The sequence below is a fragment of the Harpia harpyja genome, chromosome 1 (assembly GCF_026419915.1).
Source record: "Harpia harpyja isolate bHarHar1 chromosome 1, bHarHar1 primary haplotype, whole genome shotgun sequence".
Classification (NCBI taxonomy): Eukaryota; Metazoa; Chordata; class Aves; order Accipitriformes; family Accipitridae; genus Harpia; species Harpia harpyja.
In genome coordinates this window covers 94,147,421-94,175,372 of record NC_068940.1, presented here as the reverse complement: position 1 = coordinate 94,175,372, position 27,952 = coordinate 94,147,421, and the positions used below count along the sequence as shown (strand labels likewise).

Sequence of the window (27,952 nt, the reverse complement as noted above, 5' to 3'; positions counted from 1 at the left end):
TCCAGTGTGGGGCTCCCACGGGATCACAGCCTCCTTCAGGAACCCACCTGCTCCGGCGTGAGGTCCTCCCCGGGCTGCAGGTGGATATCTGCTCCACCGTGGACCTCCCTGGGCTGCAGGGGGACAGCCTGCCTCACCATGGTCTTCCCCATGGGCTGCAGGGGAATCTCTGCTCCGGCACCTGGAGCATCTCCTCCCCCTCCTTCTTCACTGACCTTGGTGTCCGCAGGGTTGTTTCTCTTACATGTTCACACTCCTCTCTCTGGCTGCCATTTTTTCGTCTGTCCCAACTTTTTCCTTCTTAAAAATGTTATCACAGAGGCATTACCCCTATCGCTGATTGGCTCGGCCTTGGCCGGCGGTGGGTCTGTCTTAGAGCCGGCTGGTATGGGCTCTCTCGAACACAGGGGAAGCTTCCAGCAGCTTCTTACAGAAGCCACCCCTGTAACCCCCCCCGCTACCAAAACCTTGGCACGCAAAGCCAATACAACATTTTTGCATTTTGATGCTCTTTGGCTATATCTACATTCAGTAATGTGATACATCTGTAGAAAAGAACTATTGGTGCTGAGGGCTTGATATCCACACTACATGATTTTCAGAGGTTTTACTTCAGACTTTTGATCCCATGAACATTAACAGTTGATCGGCTGGACTACCTGCTGATGTAATTGCCTGATTTATTACATAATTTTGGACAACTTTTTTTTTTTACAGCTGTCCATGTGAAGACCACTGCCAAACTGAGAGCCTAAAATATTCATTTTTTAAATTTAACGTCAATTAGATGCGATACTTTTTGAATAAACATAGAATTAAGATATTTTGGAGTACCATAATTATGTAAACCTGATACCTACATACAGTTTTACAAAGATACAGAAATATGCACTATGACAATCTCTTATTTAACATAGACTGCAGAGTTAGCACTCTTATCATATGCCTTTAGAATTTGATTTTCTGTTTTCTAATAGAAGTGCCTCTTTATTCAAGACATGTTTAAGCTTGCTTCTGCAGAACTGAGGAACTGGACTTGACTTTTAATAAAAAAGCAGCCTAAGCAATATTTTTCCACAACCAAGGAAAAAAAGAGATTAAAAAATTTGAAGTCAGTGGTTTTATACATGCACAGGTAGAAATAGATCTCTGGCTATCATCGAGGCCTGAAGAAGTTTGTTCTGGAAGTTACGAGGAGGACTGTAAAAGAATTTTGAGTCCCTTTTCAGAACACAACGTCACTGTACCAGCTGTATATTTCCAGTGTTGCTATTTTCAGTTGGAAAGGAAAAAAAGGAGTAGTTGAGTAGCATGTAAAGGATGATGCAGTATGAAAACTCTCTTGCATAATAGGAGCAGCTGTGTGGTATTTCCATAATTAAACAAACAAGCATGTAGGCTGAAATCAAACACAGGTTTCCCTCTGGCAAGAAACATACTCCAAATAACAGAAAAAAGAAGTTAGAATTATAAATGTGTTATATTTTGAGTGATGCAGCAATTATACTTGTAATTACTACACTGAATTTGATATTTTTTTGAGTGACAGTTAATTTTCATATTGTCCTCCTATCCCTCACATACCTGAAATTTCTAAGAGAAAGGAAAAACAAACTGGAACTGCTAAATTTATAGTGAGCTATTTTTAAGATTTTCTGAACACGGATACCTTTTTCAAAGGAAATAAAAAGCACGTACTGAAAAGTATGTTGTACGATATAATGGTAGACATGCACCTAAGGGAAAAATAGTGAGGAGATTATATAATAGCCTGAAGACATACTACATATTTCTTTGTAATCTAGTACTTATCTGTTAAAGGATCTCTTAAGAGCAGTCTTTACCCAGAGAAGGGATACAGTTACTAAAAAGAAAATACTTTAAGTTGTTCGAATATGTAAGAATGGATAGGTTCAGGAGCATTAGAAGATGGAAAACAGATTTCCAGAGGGAAGATGCAAGAAACTGCCACACGAAAATGCAAGTGTGAGTTTCTGTAGCGTTGCTAGTTAAACTAACCAACCCACAGTTCATTTGGAGAGGGGGAGGAGAAACAGGCTTCAGGAATCAGATGTCTTTCTCCCGCTCTTAGGGATTACAATAGGTATCCCTCTGCCAAACAGCTTGCAAAGCCATGGTAAAGCACTAAAAAAGTTACACTTGTGCATCTGACTTTTTATGGTTTTACATGTTTTCAGATGTACATTCTCTCTCGTCTGTCAGTCCCACAGCCTTTCCCCCATGAAAGCTGGAGACGGCTTTAAAACACACACTGTTTTTGTCTCAGGCACAAGGCTCAGGAAACAGGCCCGCACTTTCCTGCGAAATGGAAGGAAGCAGACTTTAGTTACTGCGAGCAAGAAGCGGGACAAGAGGGAGTTGCGAGGGCTCTCAGAGCAGCAGACTGCTGTTCAGTCCTAACTCGCTGCAACTCCCGAAGGTGTCAGCATCATCAGATATAGGCCATCTCTGACACGGAAAACACGTGCGCTCAGAGCACATGAAGACCTTAAAACTACTTCGTCTCCACAGTGACTTTACTTAGTTATTTCCAGTTAAAAACTTTTTGTTGCCGTTTTCCGCCAAGGAGACGGCAAAGCCAGCGGTGGGAGCCCTGCTGAGGCAGCCGAAGCAGGCGGGCGGCCAGGGCCGGGCCGGCCCCGCACGGCACCGCCGCTGCACGGGGCCCTCTCTCGCTTCAGTAGGTGCTGGAAGCGGTTTATTCGCGGTTGGAAGTCCCCGCTGGGCGCCGGGGCCAGCCGGCCGCCTGCTCCCTCCGCACCTCTCCGCGGCGGGACAGGGACACCTCCACCTTCTGGGGAAACGGAACGCTGCTCAAACAGACCCCTGGGGACCGAGGCATCCCGCGCCCGGGGGAGGGACCCCGCCCAAGGCTTTGGCCTCCCCTGCGCCTGCGGAGCCGCACAGGCGGTCGGAAGGGCGGCCTGCGCTGCCGCGTCCCGCCCGCTCCCCGCCTGCCCGCCGCGACTCCATTTCAGGCCGCGCGGTGTCCCAGCCTCGTCGCCCCAAGCGGGAGGGTAGCGCGCATGCGCGGGAGGGGAACGGCCGCCGATGGAGGAGCAACGCGTGCGCGGGGGCCCGATGGGACATGCGCCGTGAGGCCCGCGGCCGGCCCGCTGCGGGGAATTGAGGCCGCCCGCGCTTGCCGTAGAGTGGGCTGTACCAAGCCCCTCTCCTCAGGCGGGGGGGTGGGGTCAGAAAGTGACGGTGCGCCGGGACCTGTCGGCCGCCGCCCATCCTGTCGCCGGCGGGGAGAGCCCGGGGGCGGCGGCGCGGCAGCGCGCAGCGCGGCGGGTGAGGAAGCGGCGCGGCGGCAGCGCGGAAGGGCGCGGGGCTGCGCCGCTGGCCGTCCCCGGCAGTGGCGGCGCCGGCGGAGGGGCGGGGCGCGAGGGGCGAGCGGCTTGGGTAATGGCAGCGCTGTGAGGACGGAGCGGGGCAGGGACCGCGGCCGCAGGGCAAGGGAGCGAGGGAGGCCGGCCGGCGGGCGGGCGTCGCTGACTCGGGCCCCTTGCCGCCAGGTAACCGCCCCCCCCCCCCCCCCCCCCCGCCCGGCCCGGTCCGGCCGGGAGCGCCGCCGGGCTGAGGGGAGGGGGCCCCGCGCTCGAGGGGGAGGCGGCGGTCCCCGGCCCCGCGCGCTGTGGGCGGCTGGGCCGGGCCGGGCCGGGCGGCTGTGGGGGCGCGGACGGAGGCCCTGCCTCCCCGCCCGGGCGGGAGCGCCCGCCGTGGCCCCCTGCCCGCCGGCCCGGGGGGTCGTCCCCGCCGGGGTCTGCCGCTCGGCCGGGCCCGTCCCGAGCGAGCACCCGTCTCTCGGCGGCGTTTGTGTGGCAGCGCCCTCCCCCCGCGGGGCGCCGCCGGGAGGGGCGGGGGCCGGGGCCGGGTCCTGCCCCGGGTCCTGCCCTTGGCCGGCGGGGAGGGTGTGGTGCGGCGCGATGCGGTGCGGTGCGGCTTCTCCGGCGGGGCCGGTCTTCTCTTCCCGGTGCGTCCTCAGCCAGTTTCGCTTTTGTTTTGAGCGCACGTTCCCTCCCCCCCGCCCTCCCGCGGCCTGGCGGAGGGGGCCGTGGGGAGCGGAGTCCTCCCGCTGCTGTCGGGCCGGGCGGGGGTATCGGGGACACGGGGGGGGGGGGGTGGTGGTGGTGGTGGCAGGCGACGCTGCCGACGTGTTTGGCGCGGGTACTCCTGCCCTTGGCTGTTCGTCCGCCCCTAGCTTGTAATACTGTTTGTCGAGATAGTTAAATAGGTTGGAAATTTGGGGAATGTTTTGATGCTGGCCAAAACCTACATTTATTTGCGTGTACAAAGATATTCGGTATGACAGTGTTATCTTTTAAAGAATAAGGTGATGGAAGCAACATCCTTTCGTTATCCTCGTGTGTAAATATGTTTCAACAGTATCTGCTTACCTTAGGGCTTGTCAGACAGGTATGGTTTCCCACCCCCTGAATAGTATAAACCCTAGGGTAGCTACTCTGCTCTGCTGTAATTTTCATAATTTATAATTTAAAGGTTACTCACATCAGTACAAGACACTTAATACTCTAAGTTGCTGAGCTTCTGCACTGCCGAAACTGAAGCACAGCAAACCCCCAAAACCCCAGCATCTTACAGAAGAAATTACTCTGTGTTCGTTAACGTGTTTATAAAACAAGTTTAAATTCATACTGATGTGAAAGCTGTAAGAGAATGCTAAATAACAGTCAACTCCGTCGTCTTAAACTATTTAACTCCAGAATACCTTTATGAGTACGTGGATGCATAGTGCTTTACATGTTATTAGGTTTTGGTGATATCAAACACAGTGTTACTGATTCCATGTGATGTATTGTGGGAAGGACTTTTTTTTTCACTCTTCCTTCCTCCCCTCACTTTTGCTTATCTGTGAAGGAATGGTTCTTTTATCTTGTGGGTACCAAGTGTGTTTCAGAGAGCGCAATCTATAATGTAACACTCAACAAAGTATAACTTCATTATACAATTATACAGGAATTTCTTAGGATTCTTAAAATTTTTGTGGACCACGATTATTTTTTCTTGGGGTCAGCTGAAAATACTCTTGTGTTTTCTATAATAATAATAATAATATTAGAGCTTTCAGAAGACTACTGCTTTTTTTTTTTTCTCCTCCTCTGCTGGAAGTGAGCTCTGCTGTTGTTTACTTCTACCGAAGTTCATGTTTCTTTGAAACATACATCAGTTTGTGTCTTTCAACTTACTTTCTTTGATGGATGTCTATTTGTTTTGTCAGTTCTTACTGATTTTCTGTGTAGTAAGCTGCTATTGACATACATGGATTTTCCAAAAGTGGTAATAACCATGTTGCAAATATAGCAACTTAAATGTTTCTGCTGAACTGAAAATATTTATGCACCACTTACTGAGCTTTACTTTTTCTTTAAAAAGTTTCCTGTTCATAAAACCTAGGATAATACCACTTCCTTGATATTACTTAGTTGCTACTTGGTTTCTTTGTAAAATCAAAGCAGATGTGGTTTGGGTAATACATTGATTACATTTTAAATGGAAACTGTTGTGTTGCAGATAGAGGAAAACAACCCTCTGCAGGTCCTGAATTCACAGCACTTAAGGAGCTTGGTTAGTTAGGGTGGCATTTTGCATGCATACAGTATAAAAGTTGTATCTGATTTTTTTTTTTTTCCTTAAACTGAGAATCTATATATCCTACAGTTTGAGAGAACTAATCTACCTGAGAAAAATTAAGAGCCAGTAGTGGTTAAGGTAGTAAGCTCGTTGCTAAATAGTTGTTTAGCATGACATTTGATTCTTTCCCTTACAGAGGTGTGCCTCTTGTGCTAAAAGTTAGTCACTAACTTTCTTTTTTCCCTTCTGACCTTGCAAATTTGGAAAGACAAGAGTCGCTTGTCCATCTATTTAAAATGGAAATAGAAGTATTCTTTCAATTTTTTTAGTCTTACAATATTGGATTTCTGAGCAGGAACTAGACTTGCTTTGTGTATGCAATGTCACACATCAGGTCCTTTCTAGATTAGGTGCATAGGACAGAGACAAATAGAAACAAAGAGGAGGCCTTCACAGTTGTGTCTCTCAGGACCTCTTTTTTTTTAAATTACATTACTTTTTTTCCTAGTTTTATTTCAGTAATTTAATGTTTTTATTTCAATAAATCTCTTCCAGTATTTTTGATATGAAATTACTAACACAGCTTCTGTATTTTCAAGCCACATCTTATTTGAAAGAACTCACTATTTGTCCTGCTGCACAGTGCAATAAGCTGCACAAGCTCTGCATAATGCTCTGTGTTTAGATGTGTTTTCTTTTTGTCATCCTGATCAAAGCTTTTGGGTTTTGTGGCTTTTTAAATACAACACCAAAAATGTCTCATGAAAGCTTGAGGTGAACATAGGTTGCAAACTGACAGTAGTAATTTCAAATACTCTGGTAATATGTTCAGTGTATTCCTGCCCAAAATTCTCTCAGATACAGCTGAAATAGTCTTTGCATAAAAGTAAACAAACAAAAATTTGCAGGAAAGTTGTTTTCTTCATATGGCACTGTTATGAGCCATAATGTTTTTAGATTAATTGGTGTTACATTATAGGCTATTCATGCAACATTAATGTTCCATTCCATAATATTAAAAATAAGGATTTGTGAGCTTGATTTTTGGAGGGTGTGGAGGCGGGGTGGGTGTTCTTCATATTGCTGTATCATGGTGGTGCAACAGTATACAAAGTCTAAATTGAAAAATTCAAAGGAAATGTATTTTTTTTAAAAAATGATTGTGCAATGTTGTCTGACATGTTTAATTCTTCTACAGATTAACACTAAAGCCCCACAATGTCCTTGAAACCACGAGTAGTTGACTTTGATGAAACATGGAACAAACTTCTAACAACAATTAAAGCTGTTGTTATGTTGGATTATGTTGAAAGAGCAACGTGGAATGATCGCTTCTCGTATCCTTTAAGTGAAAATCTGGCTTAATGGGTTTGTGTGATGTGTTTAGCATGGAGTAGGCCTGCATTATGTAACAATTTCAGTGGTCTTGATTAGAAGCCTGTTGTAAGGTGGTATCTGTTATTAAGCCTGTGGGTCAGTGGATATGTTGAAAGGGATGGGAAATTCTGTATATTTGGGAAGTATTCTATGTGAAAATTACCATGGTAATAACAAGTAAACTGGTCTGAGTTTTACTCACTTTTAGTAGCTCTAATACTTAGCGTATGCTATAGCTTTTCACAAAAGTACATGCATTGAATTTCCCCTATTCTGATAATGAGCTTTTCTTGTATGGTTAAGTGTGCGTGTAACAGGGGAAACACCTAAGGCAGAGAACGCACATCTTTAAATTTGGGGGTGCGGGGTGTGGTGAGGTGGTTCTGTTTAAAGATGTCTCTCTGTCTCCCTCTTCTTTGCACTTCTAAGTGTACTGATGACTACCATATTAGACTTTTCTATAGCAAGGGTTTATAAAAAAGCCTTCTTCCTTTCCCTCCACTGTTATTGCCTCTGTATTCCTGACAGTTAAGCTATGTTTAAAAATAATTATTCTTTCTAGCTGTGATCGTATGGTCTGGCTGTTCAAGTCACAGCTGTACATATATTGTTGCAGTGAAAGGTTTGCATTTTACGTGCAAAATGGACTTGTAATTTTTTACAAGATTTAAAAGAAGTTCACTGAAACTTAAAAGAAGTGTAACTATTCTAACCAGTTATATTGTGCCCTGTGCCTATGCATTCATTAGCCGTTACAGTGTGGTGAATAATTAGAGAATTTTAGGAGGCTTTGCAGCTGTTCCACAGCAATTTGACTGAGTTCGGTTTAATTATAGGGAGGAAGAACAGTTTAGACTTACTTGATTTGTTAATTCTTCTGGGTGAAAAGAGAAGCTCCTGAGAAGATTCTTATACGTAGATTTTTACAACAGAAGCTTGTTCTGTGTGCAGGAGCTAGACTCTAAAGTCTCTTATCTTTCTGAACGTCTTACCATTTCTCAGAATTGCTTTCCCATGTGCCTGTGTTTTGAGTGTGTTCATGTGTATAAATACATAAAAGAAAAATTTAGTTGCTCGTAGTCCTTGTGGAGCCTTGTTCTATGGTACAATAATCTTGAAGGTGGTCTTTCATTTTAAAACTTTGTAATTAATTTCTGGGGGTGTGACTCTTCACTTTGTCTTGGAATCAAGTTCAAATGACTCCAAAATTTACAGACTTTTTGAATTAATTAGTTGTGCACCTACATGCTGACAAATTTGTGCTGTAGTAATTCTTTCTAAGCAGTTTTTGAGAACTGCATGTTTCAGCCTTCAACAAGTGGTTAACTTCTGTAGCTTAAAGCTCTAAACATTAAATAAGGGCACCTAAAATAGATTTAAATCTGAAATAATAATTGAATGAGATGTTGGATTGATTCTTCTTGTCACACTGTTTTACTTGGAACTTCTTATGTGGAGACCTTCTATACAAGTCTGCTGTTGATCCTCTTTTGGGATTTACTGTAGTTGATTGAACATAAGAAAGGGAATGCTTATGAATAGCAGACTCAGGAAGCAGTCTTGGAAGAATCATTTGGCATGTAATTCTTAAGACCTTACTTACTATCATCTCTTAATTATGTTCCTTGGAAAGTGGCACTATTGGTGACTGATTTGGCACAGGCATGAGCCTTTTGGCTTATTCTATACGGCTGAATGGCCTGAGGATCTTTTATGACTTGTAACTTCCAGCTTAAATGTTGATTGTTTAGTACTTCTGCAACCTTTAACCACTCTGTTTTAACACAAGCTGCTCACTGAGTATTCAACAACTCGGTGAAACTGGTTGTTCTCTACAGCTGGTGTGAAAGCTTTTTCCAGGTTTTAAATATATAAATAAAACTAAAGTATTAATGATGTATTTTAGGAAGGTGTGGCATTTAAAAAAAATACATTGTCTTATTCTTTGTTAGCTTTTTATTCTCTGTTAAATTCAGTTTAATTGGAGTCATCCGTTTCTAAACATCTACAGGGACTTTAAAGGAAATGTCGTATTAACTATATTTTTCTTGCTGCTTAATAACCACAATAAAAAGGTGACAAATTATTTGAACTGTGTGTTAATGAAATTTATGCAGGTTATTTCATTGATTATAGTACCACTTGATATTTGTGGTCTCTCTATAGCTGAAACAATGATGTGGAAACAAAGGATAAGATACAGCAAAGAACCATGATTTCGGTCTGCAGCACTAAGAAGTGTTTGCTTTCTCTTGTGCTGCTTGAGACAGGTGAGATCAAATGGTGTATGCAGACTAATAGTATTTTAGGGGTGAGAGGCTTGTACTGTGCATATTCCACTTCTAGAACTAATTTTGCCTCACTACTTCCCCAGAACTTGTTTGTCTTGAATACAGTATTTTCTTTGTAAGTCTGGTAATTTTATTGTTAGACATAGCTTATCTTTAAATAAAGCTTACATCTCAAACTTGAAATGCTAGAATGGCAATGAGCTGGGAACCAGAACTGTGTAAGAGTTAAAATCTTCTGGAAAAGATCACTTGAAAGACCATATGTCACTTTATTTAAACTGTGAGTCATCTTGAGCCACCTTTGACCTTCAGATTTCCTTTAAGGTCCTCTGCAGAAAGAAATGTTTCTGGAGTTGTTTCATTATCTGGTAAATGAGTGACAGTTATGTTTCTTTATTTGAGATATTATTTACAATAATTTCGTTATTATGAATGCTCTGTATAACTTTCAAGACTTTGCTTCTAACTGTTCAGTAGGCTAGGGAGTGCTCTTTAAGTTAAGAGGCTGATCAAGCTTGAATAGAGAGTGGTAGTTCATCTGTACTTTGATTACTACCTTTTAGCAGAAGAACATTTTTGAACGGGTAGAACATCAGGATCTCCCTGTTGTCTTGGGTTTTCCACCAATGAAATAAATAGGACGAACAGTACCCAGGGAGGAAGGTAGCCGAAGTGCAAACAGAATTATTTTAAAAGTATGCAACATGGCCACCTGCTTTCTTTCCATTTTTCTGCATGTTTGCTCTCCCTCCTCTAATCTCCCATTTTACAAGGATCCTATGGTGAACCAGAAACATAGAAACATGTATCTTTGACATAAGAACCAGCCCAAAGAGAAGGAAGAGTAAATAAAGTTCATGTTATCATGATTCTTGACTGTGAGTCCTCAAGTGCTCTATGAATTTTGATTTTGTTACAGAGGAATACTGACAATCACAGAAATTTTCCAAAAGCTCTGCTTTGGTCTTCTGGAGAAGATCTATTCAAAACCTTCTGTTAATATATGGTCTTAACTAGAGGGTTTTTTAGCCCTGAGGACAATATTGGTGAGATTTTATGGCCTTGGATATAGTATTTTCTTGCTGATGGTAATTATTTTTTTTTTCCGTAGTTTGGAATTGTTTCTGTTTCCTATTACTGGGTAATGCCCCTCAATAGCTACTACTGGAGCACTTAAATCACGGAAGGCTTTTGATGTTCTTGCTCTCAACACAGAGTGACGGCCCCTAAGCAGCAGTTTGGCTTCAGCTTCCTTTGACCTTTATCACCTTGCAAAGCTATGTGCTCAACTGGAAGGACAGATGGCTTTCACTGTTAAAGATAAATTATTGAACAGTAAAGGCTTCTGCCTGATCTTGTAAGAGACAGTAGCATAAAAAAAAGGTGCTTTAAGTTTATGGAGTAAAATACCAGTGATGATTAATGATTCATCTCCCCTCAAAGGTTTGGGGTTTTGGTGTTTTGGGTTTTTTTTTTTTTTTTTTTTTTTTTTTTTTTAAGAGATTCACAACATTTTGAACACTACACTTAAATTTGGATTCTGGACTGAAAGATATAGTTAGATGAATAAATTAGTACAAATTGAGCAAGAATGTGAACTTCCTGTAGCAAAGCTACTCTAATATGTTTTTGAGACTGGTGGTAGCTGTTTGTTATAGAAATCCAGAGAAACTTAGTATCCAGCAAGTAGAATTTGGTGTTTATTTTTATCATTTGATTGATACAGGAAAATGTGTGAGGTGCCTGTGGAAGGGCTTCTGTCATTAAGCTGTTAGTTTATTTTCAAGGAGGTATGCAGACTGAGTGTCATGTGTCAAGGAAGAATACTAGATTCAGCTTTCTTCATTTCCAAGAAAATTTGACTGTTCTCTAGAATAAGGAAAGGCATGTTTGGAAGATGTGCATTTTCATGAAGGAGTACAGATACTATTCTTGTTCTTAAATAGATTTATTACAACCAAGAAACTTGTTTACAACTATCAAGTCATCTGGACTCCTAATGGAAGCGAAGGGCACAGAGGCTAGATAAATTCAGAGATACTTGTTTGCTCCTTTTGTCAGATAAGCTGCTATTATTATTGTGCTGTTGTGGTGAAGACTGCCTGTTTCCTCTAACTTTGAAATAAGCTGTTCTTGTAGCAGAGGTCCATAATAGTTTTGGTGATTCAGACAGTGTAGCTGTGGATCTAAAAAGGAAAAAAAAGTCATGTCCCCTTTGCTTGCAAGTAGCTTACAAAGATTTCTAATTCTGGAATTTACTTTCTCAGAAATATCATATGCATAGTGAAGAGGCTTGCTATCTGAATTATATTGAGGATGTGTTTGACTGCATACTATCCTTAAACTGACAGAATTTGGTTGGGGGGGGTGGAATGTGTAAAAAAACAACAACAAAAAAAAAAACAAAACCCCAAAAACCTCAACTGTTCTTTAAAATCTGTTTAAGAGAACCTTTCATTCACTGCTAATTTAATTGTTTTGATATTTTATTGGCCATAACTTTGTAAGTTGGTGCAATGTAATGCTAGCTACTGTGACAAAGCAGTGCATATTGCCTGTTTTGTTTGTTGAGGTTTCCATTTAATGCTTCTTGCCATTCCTAGGAGAATTCTGATAAAGATAATCTATATGGATGAAATAACTGTACTTGAGATTAGACTCTGATTACGCTCTCTGAGATTCCAGTTGCCAAATAAAGGCCTTTTTCCATTTAGTTGTCCTACATCAGTATCTCCTCTGTTTTGAGTAGTACTTCCATATAAAAAATGAAACATGCTTTTGGGAAAAACTATGTGATGACAGCTTGACGTTATTCTGTAGACTAAGCAGGTGATATGTCAACTGGCCTTATGTCTTCTACCTCTTTTTACACAGGCTTGTGCTTTTTTAAGGTAGACTAGAGGAAAACAGATCTTGTGTTTTCCCTTAATTAAAGAGCTTACCTTAAAAAGTAATCTATACTAAATCATTATTTCTAGCATGGCTGGTTTTATAAAGTGCCTAGACTTACAGGATAAGCATGATGTTTTTAAATAATTTTTGCAGGACTAGTTTATTTCCCACAGTTGTTGACCTGAAGCTTGACTTAATCCTTGCTTGATTTTTCTGAAAGCAAAGTTCTTAATCATAAGTTCTTTTCCTGACAAAGTATCAAGTGACTTTTTTAAAACTTGATGTAAACCTTACAAATGAAAGGTGTAGCTCTGCAAGATGCTTCAGGGACAAAACCACCTTAAGGGGTTTAACTGTTTGCTGCTGCCCATTTAAGTAAGCAAGTATAACTGTTTTCTGTGGCTGTGATCTAAACAGGATTACTGACATGATAATAATGGTTAAAAATAAAACAAAGTTTTTGCATCCACACCACCATTGTGATGACTTAATTTCCAGTGTCCCACAAAATGGTTTTACCTGTGGAGCGGGGGGCGTATGCAGGGATGGTAAATTGTTTTGGACTTGCGGGAGGAAAACTTGGAAGTCAGCTTCACTTCATGTTTGCTCTGCTCCATATACTTGGCTAATCATGTTCCTAACCTAATTAGTGCTTCTTTCCATTATCTGAAAAGAGTCTCAGTTTCACATTGGCTGCAGATACAGAGGAAGAATTTTGGATGAAAGCTGCTTTGTCACTTTGAGATAATCGTATATTATTCATAGATGGCAAATAAGTGGTAGAAGCCATGTCAGTGTGGGGCTGCCAGAAGTACCAGGATCTCAGCTGTAACAGTCCCTCACCTTCCACTACTTAAAATTTATTACTGATGCTGAAAACTTAGATTCTTCATAAATCAGGACTTAGACTAATTTCAGAAAATTATCCATTTTATCTTTTGTGCTCGATGTAAAAAAAAAAAAAAAAAAATTTAAAATGTATGTGTGGGAGCAAAAAAAGTTCTGTAAATCTTAAATTTTGTTGGTAAGTTTTCACACTTTAAGCGGATACAAACCTTGACTCTGAGCCCAGAGACATTTATGCTTTGTGTGTGGCCTATCCTGAACCTCTTGGAGAGAGACTTTATACTGAGACTAAAATTTTTTTGGAAAATCATGTACGCCATTTGCACAAGGTAACCTATACAGTTACTGATGTACGTGTAGGTATAGTTTGTCCTTTCTTGACTTTAGGGACATTTGGGTTTTTTTATTTTGTATGTATGAAAGTATGCAGATTTTATGAGGCTAAATCACAGATGACAGAGTTCCAGAGACAGGGGAAAAAAAAAAAAATCTCTTGGATATATGTAACGCATAACACACAGTGTAATGTAGACAGATATATAGGTATCTGTCTATATGCAACACAAAAGAAAGAACTTTCTTTTTAAGCCAACAGTTATGGTTTATATAAAATATTCCTTGGCTTGAAAAGTAAGTTCTTTCTTTTCTGTTGAATGCTTTTAGTCAAACAAGTTACAGAAATGTCGTCTTTGTCCAAATGTGCTATAGTTCGTCATTAGCCTTGTGTTACAATGTAAAAGTATCTACTCTAGTGTCTTGGAAACTGATTGTACATACTCTACTACAGACAACTTCTGAAATACATGGGAAATAAAATAACAAAAATGCCTGAGAAGGGAGGAAGTAATGACAAATTATTTATTATGACAAATAACAATACTTGTATACCTATATAGCTGTGAATTAACTTTTGTCTCGTCAGCTAAAACAGCTCATTTCAACAGAGTCATGATCCATCATGTTGAATATATAGGATGGATGAGCAGTGTCTCCTTGTATTTCAGTAAAAAGAAGTAGATTTAAATAAGATGTCCGCCTGCCTTTGGTGTCTGTATAGGGAATGAAGAATTGCAAATTCTGGATAGTACTGCTAAATGGCTTGATGCAATTTTTTTGAGCTTAGGTACCTGTGTATTTGACAAGCTAGGCTGGGTATCTTAATGGGTAGTTCCACTGGTTGCAGAGAGGATACCTCTGACACTTTGGTAGACTAAATCAGTTCACTAAACTGGCAGACAACTCAGCCAAAAAATTTCTCATTTATTTAGTGAGCTGAATGAGCTCACTTAGGATAATCAGGGAGGTGCCAGCACAGTAGAAGCTGTGGTAAGTAGCAGAAGGCATATGTCCGTTTTTTTACATTGACTATCCACCATTTGTCTTTGAAATAATGCTGGAAAACCTTCACAAAATTCATGCTGCAGAGGAAAGCACTCTAGATTCTGTTTTGTGTACTAGCTTTCCTCTTTTACATTATTTTTGCATAGGCTGCTTTGCTGCTTGGACCAGAGTTTAAAATTACATACTCTAGAGAGAATTATAGTTGAATTCCTAGGATCTCATCCTCCTTCAAAATCATACTAATTAGTTTAAATTGTTGAACTTATTCCTTTGAAGTATGAATATATTTTGAACTTCAGTACATCAACTTTTTAGATGATTCGCTTAAATTCCAAAAGATTTGGGCCTAGATTTGCAGAACTTAAGACATGTTTTAAGTTTGCACATATCTGCGCTTTGTTAAACTTGTTTTATTCCAGGATTCTTGGTAAGTATAAGGGCTTGTCTAACAAGTAAGGCATACTGATTTTAAGTCGTTATAGTTGGGCAACTCCTCCAGTGTGCATGTGGCTGCGTGAATTTAAAATTTATCTGTGTCAGTGAGGGCATAGGTATGCGAGTTATCCCACCAGTACGATGTGAAAATATGAACCATGCTTATTCAAGCAAGTACTGCTGTAAAGATTAATAGAAAATAGTACATTATAGAGATTGTTCTTTTTAAATGCAAAATAAAGGAACTTCAGGTTTTGTAGCTGGCTTACCAAAACTTTATATTATGAAGATTTGTTAGTTTTCTGGTCATTGCAAAAATGTTATTTTTAGACCAGTTAAAGCTTAGGTGTGGTCTTAATTTTGAACATGTGATTGTTTTTCCAAAATGACAATCCTGTTATAACTTTGTATGTACGCTATTGTAATACTAATTTTAGCGGGGTGTGTGTGTCTTCTTTCACAGAGAGTTCTGGAAGCTGAAGAACAAGTACTGGTTATGTATCACAGATACTGGGAAGAGTATAGCAAAGGGGCAGACTATATGGACTGTTTATACAGGTAAGCTTTGCAAAAGATTTGTTAAACTTCTGAAATGATTAGTGATCTGCTGCTTAAGTCGAAGAACGTTGATTGAAGAGAGCAATAGCTGAATAGGCCCCAGGTCAGCTTTGGAGAGAATATAGTTACAGTAGCAGAACATGAGAAAAAAGGAGTAATACTCCAACAGATTTTTTTCTGTGCACTGCTCCTTACCACTGAAGTAATTATCTAAGATGATTCCTACTATTCTTTCATTACTAATATATTCTACTTCTGTTGTTTCTGATGTTACAGTGCCAAATATATTGGTGCTAATCAACCCTGCAGTGAAGTAGCTCATAAACCTAGGTGTTCTTCTACAAGGATGGCAATGTACTGAAGCATCCAGTTGAACCAGCATGGTTTGTTGCAAAGCTTAGCCACATACCTTGGCAAAAACACAGCTCTCCCTTCTAGAAGACCCTTTCAGTCAAGGCTATGTGCTCTTGGGTCCTTGCTTTTCAGGTTAATGTTTGAATTGCAGGGATTGGAGAGGGAGTGAAAATTTCTCCTTATATCTTTTCTGAGAACTTCAGAAACGAATAGACTGTATACAGGCAATCAATTTTACAGTTTTTTTCAGTAGATTACAGCCAAGTCTATAAATAAAACCACAACTAACCCCTGTTATTTTTGTACTTCTACTGTTTCCTGTATTGCAAATGTGTTTCGTTGTTACCAGTGATAGTTTAAGCATATAAAACTCAGCCATTCATGAGATGCAAGAATTATAACTATATTATAATTTTGGATTTACTAGGATTTGGATTTTAATTCCACTCTGTAGGTTGAGTATTCTAGTGTCCATTATGCATATAATACCCAGCAGGTAAATATAACTTATGAGGCACTGTTAATATTGAACTTACTTGATGGTAAGATGTGAGGATTTACGAAGGGTTTCAAGACCTTTGCTATTATGTTAGGAGATATGTATGTGATCTTGTAGAATCTGTTAAATTATCACTAGCAGAATGGGAACAAATGTGATGGAGTCCATCCTGGGCTTGCAAACTTTAGTTCCATAACTAGAGAATTGATACGGGGTGGGGGTGGGGGAATCCTATTTAATGTGTATGAATCTCACTGATTCTGCTTTGTGTAACAGTTTTTCTGAGCACTTGAGTGCTTCTGGTCATAAACCAACAAATTAAAATACTTCTCCAGCAGCATGAACCTGATTTTTTTGTTTTATTTTTGAACAAGCTAGAGCATTTTTTTCCAGTCAGTTATTATGCATACAAACCAACCTGTGCATATATATAAGTTCAGTAGAGTGGTATTCATATATCAGTGAAGCCAAGTTCTTAAACTCTGAAGTTAGTTATTTCATGCCAGCTCTGCCCATTCTAACTCTTCCTGCTTTACATATGGTGTTTTGGTCCGAAAAATGTACTTGTTAGGTGTTCTGTTGGAAATAATTTCACCTCAAAGTTATATCTTTTTTTCTTGGTGTTGAAATTCTGAGTTTTGTCATATACTATCTTTTAAAAGTCTCTAAATGGTATGACTTTGTGAAAGTATGATTTTTCTCTTCAATAATAAAATGTACATTGTAATGGGAACTAAAAGACCCTCTCATATGAAGGCAAGAAATAATTCAGTGCTTGATTAGTAGAGTCATAATGACTTTCATGCATTGGAAACACTTCAAGTGTTAGGTCACTTTTTTGTTTTTTGAGAGAATGTTTTGGGTGAAAGTACTTCTGAAGACCATAAGAAGATATTCTGGGTTTTATAAAGCAGTTGGAGTTCTTCTCTTACTTGCACACCTGCTCTCAAAAAAGCACCATAAATTAGTCAGCTCTGTTGTATCCCAGGATCTAATTTGTATAATTCTTCCAGCAATGAAAACTGATTAATCTTTACTGCTAGTAATCTTAATGTTGTTTTTAAATAGATTCCTTTCAATAGGCTTGCATCTCTGCTTCTTAAACCTTCTACCCCGGTAGGTAATATTTGAATTACTACTAAAATGTGAGACACTACTTTTGAGCAAAATTAATAAAATGCAAGACCAATCATATGACTGGCAGTGCAGTCAAATGTTTTCTTTCTTTGATGTTGATTTTGGTGGGTTTGGTTTTTTTTCACCCACCCCCCTGGGTGCATTTTGCTAGGAAAACAAGTTTGGATTCAGTTTGAAAACTAAAATTCCATACATGCTTGACTAAACCAAGGTGATAAAACTGATGGAATAAAGAACACTTGATATTAAAGAAACTTCTTCAGTTATTGTTTTTGTTAGTTCTCATGATAAACATAATAGATAAAAACAATGCTGGACATTGGGGCTTATCAGCGTCTTGGTGCTGTAGCTGTTTTCACAGGTAATTGTACTTGTAAAAAAAAATCTGTTTTGTGTACCTTTATTTCAAGTAACTGGAGAGTTTTCTTATCCAGCAAATTGAAATTAATTTAAGTTATTTTTTTTAAAACAGCTGAAGTTTTAAAACCGGTTCATAATAAAATCCTGAAAGCTAAACACACATAATGCAGCTTTTGCTTTGTTCTGTTTTGTCTTTTTTTTTAAACACTTGTAATAATACTAGCATAATAATGTATACTAATTTTTAGTTCTTTAGCCTAATCTTAGTTCTCTTTCTTTTTGCACTTTTATGTGAGACATCTTCTTTCCCCTTCAGGATTAAACTTCAGCCGGTTTTATTATGATAGGAGTAATTTGTATTCTGATTCTAAGCATAATATCACAGTAGCCTGTAACACAATTCAAACTCATTAATTCCAGCCCCCTTCTCATTTTTTAAGTGTTAAGAAGCTGCTATTAATCTTGCTTACTAATTATGTAACTTAATAAATATGGGGAAGATTTAAACAAACAAGAAGTGCCATCAACATTTGAAACCTAACATTAATGGTATTTTTCTACTGAAACTTCTTCCACTGAAGAACTGCCTTCATTTTAGGCTATAGCATTTGGTACCCCTGGGAGGTTTACTTCCACATCAGGTATTTATTATTGGTCTCATTATTTTGATACGGCCCTTGCATTCATAAAATATTAGTATCTGCAGTGCTTTGTTGTAATGAAATGGCTTTCATTTATTAGCTAATCCTCCAATTGTGGTAGATTACTTTAACCCTATTTTACAGATCTGTAAACCAGTGAATACTTCATTTGTGCTTAAGAGTGAATCAGAACAGATACTGGATTATTGAAAATTTCCAGTGCTGAGCACTTGTATGTGTACACTACTAGACATGATAAAGCATTATGCTTGGATAAAGCACAGTGGTCCTGCTGCTTTTAGTATAGCTCTTGTGAAGCCACCATTGCATGCTTTCATTGAAACATTAAAAAAAAAAAAAAGTAGGTGTGAATAAACCTTTGAAGGTCATCCATTTCAACCTTATGCTCGGAGTAGGGCTAGCTTCACAGTTAAACCAGGTTGCCTAAGGCTTTGTTGAGTCAAATTCTGAGCTCCTTCAAGGACAGAGATTTTGCTGCCTTTATGAGCAGTCTGTTTTAGTACTTGATTACTCTAATTCTAAAAAATTTTCCCGTATGTCTGTTTGGAATTTGTTATGCTGCAACTTGTGTCCATTGCTTCTTGTCTTTTCTCCGTGCTCCTCTGAGAAGAGTTTATCTTCATCTTATGTATGTCTCATGCTCTGCATCCTAGCTGTTTCAGTGAGCTTTCTCTGGACTCCCTTCCATTTGTCCAGATCTCTGGTATTTGGGTACTCAAAACTGGTCATAATGTTCTAGGTACATCCTCACAAGTGCTGAGGGAACAATCACCTCCCTCGACTTGCTGGTACACTCTTGCTAATGCAGCCAAGGAGGTGGTTGGCTCGCTGTCGGCTCTGCAAGGCAAACTGCTAACTTAGTATCCACCCATGAGGAACACTGTTCATAAGTGGTCCCCAGATAGTTTTAGCACCACTGACCATATAAATGGACATGGAAATTATCGAAAGTATTAATACAGTTGCTAATCTCTATTATACAGTAATGTACCCATTTATAACTTTGTCATGTGATTGCATATGCATACTGTAGCTTGCAAAGCAATATAATTGTGCAAGTGGTAGGTTGAAGAAAATCTTGAAAAACAAACTGAATACTTCTGAAAACTAATGGTAATACTTAGTCCTAGCTAATTAGTTACTTTTTTTTTAATTGCCTCCTATACATCAGAACAGTGAATGATATTGCCATGTAGGGTCTGTATCCATTTCTCTGTCCACAAGCACTTGCAATGGCCTGTGAAAATTGTTAGCAGGGTACTCTTGGTGCAACTTTCTGAAAGCAATTTCCTCGGCACTTGGTCAGGTTTATTCCTGCATACTGTTCTGCTAGACTCCTGTGCCATTTTGGGGATCAGTATAGCAGTCTGACTATGTGTGTGGAAGGGGGATAGGGTGAAGAAAAGAGTCATTGCTCAGAAGTTTCTTCTTTATCTTTGGAGAGCTTTCAGAAGAGGAAAAGATTCTGAATAGAGGGCATCTACCCTTTTTGCTTAAAAAAAGTATGGTACTTCTAGAAATACATATAATCATGTCTGTTGTTTCGTGGTGTCATATCATGGATGGACAAAGACTTAAAGGAGGTAAATTCTTTAGGGTTTATCATGGAGAACATAAGAAAATAACTGGGAACTGACTTGAGACAGGTACGCTCTTAGGTTTACTACCTTCAAGCTAAATTTTACCATGTCTGTTTTGCCAACACTAATATTTGTTTCTTACCTAGGAGTATGTAATTCAAACTACTAAAACCAAATAAAACATTAAAAGAAAAAAATACACATCTAATCCTTCTGACAAGGCTTTGCAAAGTCTGTCCCCTCAAGGACACTGCGTGCTATTGAGATGTGGAAACATTGCTTTGGGAATGTGGCCACTGTGTCTGGAATAGTAATCTGTGGTTAGAGTGTTGTCCTTCGTTGATCTAAAAGTACCAAATACATGAAAGTTAGCAGGTAACCTGTCCCAATAATTAGCTACCCTTCTAATTGTTAAATTAGTTTTTGCAGGGTTTTTTTGCTAAATTCCTTGTAAAAGAACACATCCTTTTATTTTGCTGAATTACCAAGTCCTTTATATCTGAAGAAATTTGCCCACAAAAATATTCATGTACCAGACATTTCCCAATATTGTCAATTTAGATGGAACACTGTCTTTCAGTATTCCACTGTAAAGTAGGTATTTGTTTTGAATGAGTCTTGTAGCACTCTTGTAAATTCCAAACTTTTAACTTCTTTCTGGAGTGGAAGCTTGATGGGTGTGTTTTGAGGTGTGGGTACCAAAAGGTATATTGCTTTGCTAATAACATGAAAGGAAACCTTCATTTTCTCATCTTGTCTGCCATTTTCCTCATCAGATAGTAAAGCGTAAACCTGCACAGCTGCACTCTCAAGTAATTGGGCGTGAGCTGTGTGATCAGGTGTTTCAAATTTTCACCTGAAAGTTTTATCTCAGTAGTAGCAAGAGTCTGGACAATTTCTGGTATTATGAATGCATGCCCAGTCCTTGTCCCCACAGTAAGTTACAGATGAACCTTATGGATTGTCTTCTAAAAGTAAGAAACAGATGAAGTATTTGAAGTAGTTATTCAAGGTGAAAAATGGTTTATGACTTCAGTGAAGTTGACTTGAGATTATACTGTTTACACATCCTTTGCAGTTATTTGCTTGTGCTTTGTTCTGGAAGTTGATGGTAAAAGTAGGCGAAGGGGAGAGGAAATGTGGGCAAATTTGGTTTTGGTTTTGAGGCAGAGTATGGTGACGCTCTTGCCATGAGTCATTTTGTCTGCCCGCTTCTTGCCACCCCCTTTTTTGCTTGAATCACATAGGTCTTTGCAGGGCTACCTGATCTAGGTTAAACTTGTTTATTTACTTGTGGCTACATTAGTTTTAAGACAGATCGTTGTCCAATCTGGATTTGTTGAAGAGAGGGTGTGAATGAGGGGAGCATAGGGCTTTCCTTTTTAGCGAGCTTAACAGGAAAAAGCAGAATGGCAGCTGCTGGCTTTGTTCACGTGGTGAGGGGCAGGAAATATCATCAAGGAGCGTGCCTGCTTAAGGCTTGTGTTCCAACTATTCTGGATGTCCACACAAGTTTTATATGAGATGACAGGCCTGTAGCCTTCTTCACAGACTTGCATTTACAATTTATGATGGTTATTGGTGGTAGCAGAGGGCTTAAGTACTCTGTAAGACTCTGGAGTCTGAAAGTAGGTTAGGTCACTGTATTCCAGTCTGTCACCACTGCACTATCACAAGTCTTCATTCTTTGTACTCTGTGGTGTCCTAAATCCTTTCAAGTGCACAGGTTTCCATAGTGTGTTACTCCTTTTCTTCTTTGCCTGTCATTTGTCTTCCTGCTGAAAGTGTTCAGACGTCACTAGTCTGATGCAGCCTTTGAAGCCTGAATCTCCTGAAGTGCTTCAGTAATCTGGCTCTCTTCAGTGTCTGAAACTGGGCATCTCAAAACTGCTAGTTAGATTGGAATTTAAAAAAAAAATTCTCAGTTACCTCATTTAAGCACTAACATAACAAATATTGTAAGGGTAGTTATGAAACATATTAGAAATTTTTTCCCAGTTATCTGGGAAAGAGGAGAATGGTTCAGTTTAAAAATGTTACTGTATTTCTTTTAAAGGGAATCCTGAGAATTAAAAGGGATGTTTTACCAGGTCTTGCGCAGAAACCATTTTCTGTTATTTACAAAAACTATGCATATGATAGTAAATACTAAATACTAAAATAAAAGAAACCGTTTATAACATTTCTTCTTTATAACTGTTAATTAAAATAATTTCTACAAATTCTTCTCTTATCTTTAGAATTTGTAATAGAGCTGTTTGCTAGTTACCATGACCTGTGTAAGGGATTATAACTGACAAAAATTGGCCCTGTAAAAATTGACACTATTTTTGTGGTTTAGTCTGAGAAATGCAAAATAATAAACAGTACAGGTAGAAAAAAATACATTTTACTTAAAAATACTTGATACTCAGGAACATTTTTCTAACATTAAAGATAAATAAATTACTATCACTCTAATACTAGTCAACTGCTCAGAATTTAGCAGTTATTTTGCATATACATGTATGAGTAATATGGCCATGTATGTTGAAAGGTTGGAGTCTTACACAAGTATATTGCACACCAAGAAAATACTGACGGTGATGTATCAGGCTAGTGTTTGATATCTCAATTACTAACACTGTACTGTTTTAATATGATGTAAGATCTTTTAAATCAGTCATTTGTATTTTAAGAATTCCCTACCAATAGCAATGGCACTGGTTAAAAGAGGTTATCTTTTGTGATGTGGAAGACATTCCACAATTCTAAATTTATTTAAAAAAAAAAAAATCTTAACTTTTGCCTGTTTTGATTAGAATATCTTTATTTCTATAGGTACCTCAACACACAGTTTATTAAGAAGAACAAATTGACTGAAGCTGATCTTCAGTATGGCTACGGAGGAGTGGATATGAATGAACCACTGATGGAAATAGGAGAGGTAGGTATCTCTGAAAGTGGGAGTGGATATAAACTGTGCTCAGAAGCGCTACAAGTTCAGCTTTGTCCTTCTAAATTTCGACTTTTCTGTGTCACAGAATCTGAATAGTTAAATATGGTAGAAGATGTAAGCAGTGAGCCTTTTGTAAAATGAGATTACAGTTTTGATGTAGAAAAATGTAGTGGCCTAGGGAAAAAAATAAGCAAATATGAAAACTACTGGAGAACTTCAGTTTACAATGTGATAATAGATACCACTTTGCAAAAAAAACCCAAACCAACCCAACAACTTTGGTTTATTAAGTGACACTACTATCTAGAAAATATTTTGAAGAAGCAGTACTTTTGTTTTTGGAAACCCTTGAAATACGACTTTTAGGCTTCTATTTCTTGATGTCACAAAGTGTAACAGCTTTTTTTGAGATTAGTCTTCTGCAATACTGTACATCTTATTTTCTAATGCTAGCCGTTTTGTATTTCTATTGTGGCAACTTGGATCGAGATTTTGAAAGAAAAAGTAGACATTCTGTGCACAGAAGTATCATGTATAGAGGGCAAGTCAATTGTCTTGTCGCCCCATTTGGGGCAGATACAAGGGTGTTTACGCAGTTACTAATGTAAATTGGAGAGGCTGAGAGTAATTTTTAAATACCTATAAAATGAAAAAAATTGTCAGCAGCAGGCCTACTTTCTAACTACCCTGTGCACTTCAGCTATGCAGAAGTGAAGTATACATAATTTCTGTCACTTCATGGCTACTGCTACCATGAAATATAAGAAAGTAAAATTAAAAGACAATTTTACATTCAAAAAAAAACTTTCAAATTTTTCAAAACAAAGTGTTTTAGTATGTTTCTAAGAAGATTTTGAAAACATCTTTTCAGTCTGAATCAGAACAAAACCACAATCCTGAATACAGTTGAATAGAAACTTTTCTTTTGAATGCTTGTTTGTGTATCTGTTTGCTTTGTGTCTATACGTATACACACTGCTAGCTGGAGAATTCATTTTATTCTGTCATCATCTGTAGTGGTGTATTGTTTTTTTTCCTTTCCTCTATATTTGCCTTTTTCTCTAGAAGGGAAGTGAACGCTACTTCTCTTTTGGTTTCAAAAGCTAGAGAAATAGCTTTTTTTTTCCTTAATGTCAGAACTTGACCTGTCAGTGGTTACTGTTCTCGCTCTTTGATTTCGTTGTTTTAAGTAGGAGATCTTTGCTGCCTTTAGTTATGAGTAAGGAGAGATTGTGATGCATGAAGAAGCATCTTTTGTGCTTCTGACCCAGCTAGCCAGCTGTTGAAGACAGCACCGCAAGTTGAAATTGCTAATCCTCTGACAAGTTGGGGGTGGGTTGAAAAAAACACCAGAAACATGATATACTTTAAGTCAAGTCAATGCAGGAGAGGAAATTGTTCTCTTGTCTACCTGTGCTGTCTGCAATGCTTGCTAATCAGTGGCATCTGTAAAAGGCTTATCAGAGCTTGGAAGTACATATTGCTGTACTGTTTGTGGTATCTTCGAAATGGCATAAATGTTATTTCTTATTTCCTCAGACTGAGATTTAGCGAAGTCTGTTCCCATGATTGTCAGAGGTAGTCCTTAGCTGTGTGTGAATGACTTAGTTCAGCTGCTTTCGGGGCTGGGAATAGGTCTGGGCTTGTTCTTGGGGCTTGGTGATGGTGATGTATTTATGAATTCTTGCCCTGTTTCAGTGTGTTACTACTCCATTGTGAGGTATGACCCAAAGGATGGTTGTGGCAACTTTTGTCCATAGCTTTCTGCCCTAGCATATGTTTACCGAAGAAGAACAAATAGCAGACCTGATAATTCAGCTTTTTTTTGAGTATTCCGTTTTCTTCATGTTTATGGAATTACAAGCAAGGCAGAAGGACAATGACACACACTTTTCTTCAAGCTTCCCAGCAGTTGTTCCTAGGATGGTACATCCCTAGCTCATCATTGAGACAGGTTATGGGGAGGGTCAGGATTCTTAAACTGTAGCTGGCAGCCTTTGGGTTTTGATGAAGATGTTTGGATAATGATGTCTGGAATTCTGCTAGTGAGTTTTTCATTATCTCACTCCAAGACTCCTTCCATTTCTCTTTACCAAACACTGTTTTTGTAATCTGCAGCAGTGGGAGGTAAATTTTGGATCTTGAGGCAGTAAAGTTATTCTCTATTCATTACTGGTATAGGATTAGGTTTATGGCAATTACTCCTTTGCCCTGAAAAGGAATGGAGACTTGAGTCCTACACTCAAGTAGTTTAATGCATTAAATTGCAGCACTGTTTTTGGTGAATTCATTGCCCCAAAAATAAACGTAGTTCGTATTCCTTGACCTACAAGGCACTTGCCAAGTTTATCAAGTGTTTGTTTTGAAAGCATTTTCTCTTTTGTTATGGTTTCTGTTTAGGATTCTGTCTTTTATTCTTTGGATTGCACTAAGGGCTTTGACAAAAGTCTTTTAGTTGTTCATCACTTCAGAATGGAAGGAATTATCATTTATCCCTTTTTAGATGACTGAGATGATCTGTCCCTTATCTACCCAAGAGCAAACATGCTTATGTTATATATAGTTCTTTTCAGTCTGAGCATGAAGTTACAGAAATAGTACCCAGTATTTGTAGAAGCAGAACTGTACCCTCTATGTACTAAAGTTTCTGTCTCAGTGTCGCTCATGTGTGCTAATGAAACTTTGGGACATTTTCAGTAATCTTAAAACAAGTACATGCTTGCTTAGTTGTTCTGGGGTGTGTAACAGTAGGTACATGCAAGAGACTGGAGGTGCGTATGTGATGTGTATGGGCATGGCATCGAGCAGTTTATCATCCCGATAAGCGTTCCAGACATTCAGTAATTGTTGTACTAGGAAAAATACAGGATGAGATCAGTTGATGAAGGTAGTCTGCCAGTGCTTGCAAGACTTTTTTTTTTTTTTTTTCTGTTCATATGTTACAAATGGACGGTGGAGGATACTGCTTTTCTGAGTTGAGCTCCTATCACCAATTTCAGACTTCCAAGTTTTCAATGACTCTACGGGAGCTCTGAGCTAGAAGGTAGTTAAGATGTGCCTTCTGTTTTTTCCCCCGTCATGGGGCAACAGAATCAGGAAAATGGAGGAGACTGCCATGTTCTGTATCTAGGTAGAGAAATAAGATCAGTCCCTCTCTTCAAGGAGAAGAAAGACCCTTGAACATTAAGTTCCTCGATTGACCTGTCTGTAGTTTACTTGGTCAGAAAATTCCAACAGGCAACTTGAAGCCGTTTCAGATTGGTAGATAATATGTGAGAGGGACCATGTTTCAGAGACCACATTGCAGAATTGAGTCACTGAGGTCATCCCCCTCACCTCATAGTCACAAAATGAGTCAGTCTTTTTTTTTTTTTTTTTTTTTTTCCCCTCTCCAGAACTAGCTTCTTTCAGCATTCTCTGCTGGATGAGTTCCTGATGTCTTAGGGAAACTGTTTTCCTCTTAACTGTTCTACTAATACTGTTCACAAGGCAAGACAATGAAAATCACTTTTAAGGCAACTTTGATTTCAAAGCATTATTTGTCTGATTTATAAGCAAACCTTTACCTCTTCTTTGAACCTGCTTATAATGCAGCTTTATTTCCCAGACTTCTGTACCTTGTATTACAGCATAGGTGCTGGATAGCTGTGACAGAGCAAGTTCATTTGTCTGCTCTTTAAAAGGATGATTTATTTCACAAATTGGATCAGATTGGATACCTAGTTGATAGCTAGATGCCTACTTTCAGTTAAGACATACCTGATCAGTATTTTAATTTTTACGGCTAAGGACCTGTCAGTTGTGTCAAAGCTTTCTTAGCAGCCATATTCCCTCTGTCCTCAGTGATTCAGGGCATTTCATTTTTTCCCAGCCTATTACTCACTGGTAGGTGTTTTTAGAGGTCTCAAATGTGTGTGGTTATTCCCCCCACATTTGAGGGATCACATTATCCCCTTTGGGCTTTAAATCTGGTTTTGACTTACATGTAAAAACTCCTTTGAATGCTTGCAGTTGTGTTTTTAAAAATGGTATGTTTTGGGAGCAATTACTTCACCCACAAGAGTTTGAGATATTTGAGTCCATTTGTCTGATACCTCTAATGATATATTAGGAATAGGGTGACCTATCCCTAATATGAAGAAGATCTGAATTCCATTTAAGTCAAGTATTAGCTTGCCAGTGACTTTGCTCAAGCTGTATGCATCTTAGTTTGGAGATGCTCTCTGTGTGTTGGATATAAGGGTTCTGTATCTTTGACTCTGACAAATCGGCCAAGAGACTTTCCCTTTTGTCAGCTGAGACTTACTTTGCTATCATTTTTAGAAATACTGGTGTCTGTACACATTCAAACACTTCAGATAGAAAGGAATCTTACTTACCTATTACTATGCAGATGTTTTGTTTGTATGTACACTTAAAACTTGCCCTCATAACCAGCATGTTTAGGGTCCTTATATGCATTTGAGAATCCTTGACAGACTGGAACCAAGGAATAAATCAGTCCTATTAGATGTGTAGGAAGCATGCGGGCTGGGAAGCATGCATTCAGACACTGCCTGGCTAGAAATTCTATGTCTGACACTGCTAGTGTACAGATCTGTGTGATATTCATCCGAATGCAGTCAGATGTTCTAGAAGAAAAATGATTAATATATTTATATATTGACAAATTGAGGGGGCAGGGGAGCAAACAATAGAATTTAAAAAGGAGAAAGAAGAGGGCATCTAAAAATTTAACTTTTAAAATTCTGAATGGGGAATTGTGTCATCCTTGGTTTTGTTTTGGGGTGGTTTTTTTGTATTTTTTGTTGATATAAACTTGTATTGTGTCCTGACAGCTAGCTCTTGATATGTGGAGAAAATTAATGATTGAGCCACTGCAGTCCATCCTTATTCGGATGCTCCTCCGAGAAATAAAAAAGTGAGTGCTTGATTATTTTTTGCTTTTACACAATGTGGGGGTTTTGCACTTTTTTACTTTGAGAAGTCTGGGGACTTTGACCAAATTCTTCTATGTTTTTTTTGAAAGTAGCTTCTTACCTGATTATGATGTTCTATCAGTTTTT

At 39.1% G+C, this 27,952-nt stretch overlaps 1 protein-coding gene across 5 annotated transcripts in view; it reads left to right on the top strand.

Annotated features, from left to right (window-relative positions):
• The first annotated feature begins 3,166 nt into the window (after positions 1-3,166).
• Positions 3,167-27,952, top strand: part of CUL2 (cullin 2) — a 56,463-nt gene continuing 31,677 nt past the window's right edge. The window contains exons 1-6 of one of the 5 annotated variants that reach the window (XM_052805987.1): positions 3,167-3,315; positions 6,815-6,953; positions 13,249-13,351; positions 15,262-15,356; positions 22,769-22,874; positions 27,725-27,807. In XM_052805987.1, coding sequence (XP_052661947.1) covers positions 6,835-6,953; positions 13,249-13,351; positions 15,262-15,356; positions 22,769-22,874; positions 27,725-27,807 — 506 coding nt within the window. In that variant the 5' untranslated portion in view covers positions 3,167-3,315; positions 6,815-6,834. The other 4 variants (XM_052806010.1, XM_052806002.1, XM_052805996.1 and 1 more) reach the window with 4 other exon arrangements.